Source organism: Microtus ochrogaster, unplaced genomic scaffold (assembly GCF_000317375.1).
Source record: "Microtus ochrogaster isolate Prairie Vole_2 unplaced genomic scaffold, MicOch1.0 UNK123, whole genome shotgun sequence".
Taxonomy (NCBI): Eukaryota; Metazoa; Chordata; class Mammalia; order Rodentia; family Cricetidae; genus Microtus; species Microtus ochrogaster.
The window spans coordinates 304303-305878 of record NW_004949221.1 but is presented as its reverse complement, the minus strand read 5'-3'; the positions used below and the strand labels follow the sequence as shown (position 1 = coordinate 305878).

Here is a 1576-nt window from a genome sequence, read left to right as displayed (position 1 = left end):
TGTTCCTTGACTATTATGATTAGCTTATTCAAAAGGGCTATTACCAGTAATTGGCTGGAGAGCTGTTGCCAGATCAGATGAGGTAAGATGTCATTTTGACTCCGTTTCCCAGGGGACTGAATCAAAACATATGTATATGTGTAATTGTTCAGGAACTGAGTATGTGCATGTGTAGCTGTTAGGTCCTTGGTTCCCAGGGGAGGAGGGGAAGCACTATGGCACGGAGGCTGGGAGGGTTCAGAATTGTCAGAAATGGTTTCAGAATTGTCTTAAAGTCTTACATTTTCTATTTCCATCTGGGTGTGCCCACCTACTGAGATGGTGGGGCTGATCTAATGGGAGCTCACCAAAGCAAGCTGGACTGGAACTGATGGAGCATGTGATCAAACAGGACTCTCTGAATGTGGTGGACAATGAGGGCTGACTGAGAAGCCAAGGACAATGGCACTGGGTTTTGATTCTACTGCATGTACTGGCTTTGTGGGAGCCTAGTCTGTTTGGATGCTCACCTTCCTAGACCTGGACGGAGGGGGGAGGATCTCGGACTTCCCACAGGGCAGGGAACCCTGACTGCTCTATGGACTGGAGAGGGAGGGGGAGAAGAATAGAGGGAGGGGTAGGGAAATGGGAGGCAGGGAGGAGGCGGAAAATTTTAATAATTTTTAATAAAATTCTTAATTAAATTTTTTATTTAATTTCATCTGGTTTGGATTATTATGTTAATGGAGAGACTTGTCGGGCTGGAAAAACTTTATACCCCTTATATTTAATCTCATTTCACTTGATAATTGAGAAATCTCCTGCTTTATTTCCAAAATGTGTAAATTTATTTAAAGTGCAGACAGGTTCCAAAAAACTGCCACCATTCTTAAGAGGTCTCTGTTAAGCATGCTTGCGTGCAGAGGGTCATGCAATCTTGTTCTTGGGAATAGCCTATGGATTAGTAGCTACGAGAGCATCACGTACACTGGCTCCTCTGACACCTGCCCTGCCTGGGAGGGAGGAAGTGCAGCTGGCTCCTGTCTGAATGTCCTGAGTGGCTGGGCATAGGCCACATCCTGAGGTTCTTCAGATGGTCCGACCTGGAGTGGGAAAGAGTAAGACGGAAGTATATGGCTTGGAAGAACCTTCAGGGCTAGGGAGAAACAGGATGTACCTGAGTGTCCATCTTCCTGCCCTCTTCTGCTTGCCCTTTACTGTCAAATAATTCTCTTGACATCAGAGAAGGTAAGATAGCTCCTACCCTCCTGAGCCTAGAGGATTTCTTCTTGGTGGATGTATCTCCCAGGTGGCCTATCTCCATTGGCCTCTGTAGCACAGAAAACAGTGAGATATAGTGTCTCTCTGTTCTGCTGTAGATCTTCTCTGGACAGTTTCCACTGCATGGCCAGATTGAACTGTTTTGACTTCCTTTCTACAGTTCTGGTCTCTTATTCTGACACTCTAACCCTTGCTGTCTTGCCTCCAGCCACACAGTCAAACTTCTTGGAACAGAAGCTTCTTGGGGTTGGAGGGATGGCTCAGTGGTTAAGAGCACTGGCTACTCTTGCAGAGTACCCAGGTTCAGTTCCTACTA

At 46.3% G+C, this 1576-nt stretch overlaps 1 protein-coding gene across 1 annotated transcript in view; it reads right to left on the bottom strand.

Annotated features, from left to right (window-relative positions):
- Positions 1-947: 947 nt before the first annotated feature.
- Positions 948-1576, bottom strand: part of LOC102001064 (leukocyte immunoglobulin-like receptor subfamily B member 3) — a 6996-nt gene continuing 6367 nt past the window's right edge. Inside the window, 1 exon segment of the mRNA XM_026778291.1 lies at positions 948-1082. Coding sequence (XP_026634092.1) covers positions 948-1082 — 135 coding nt within the window.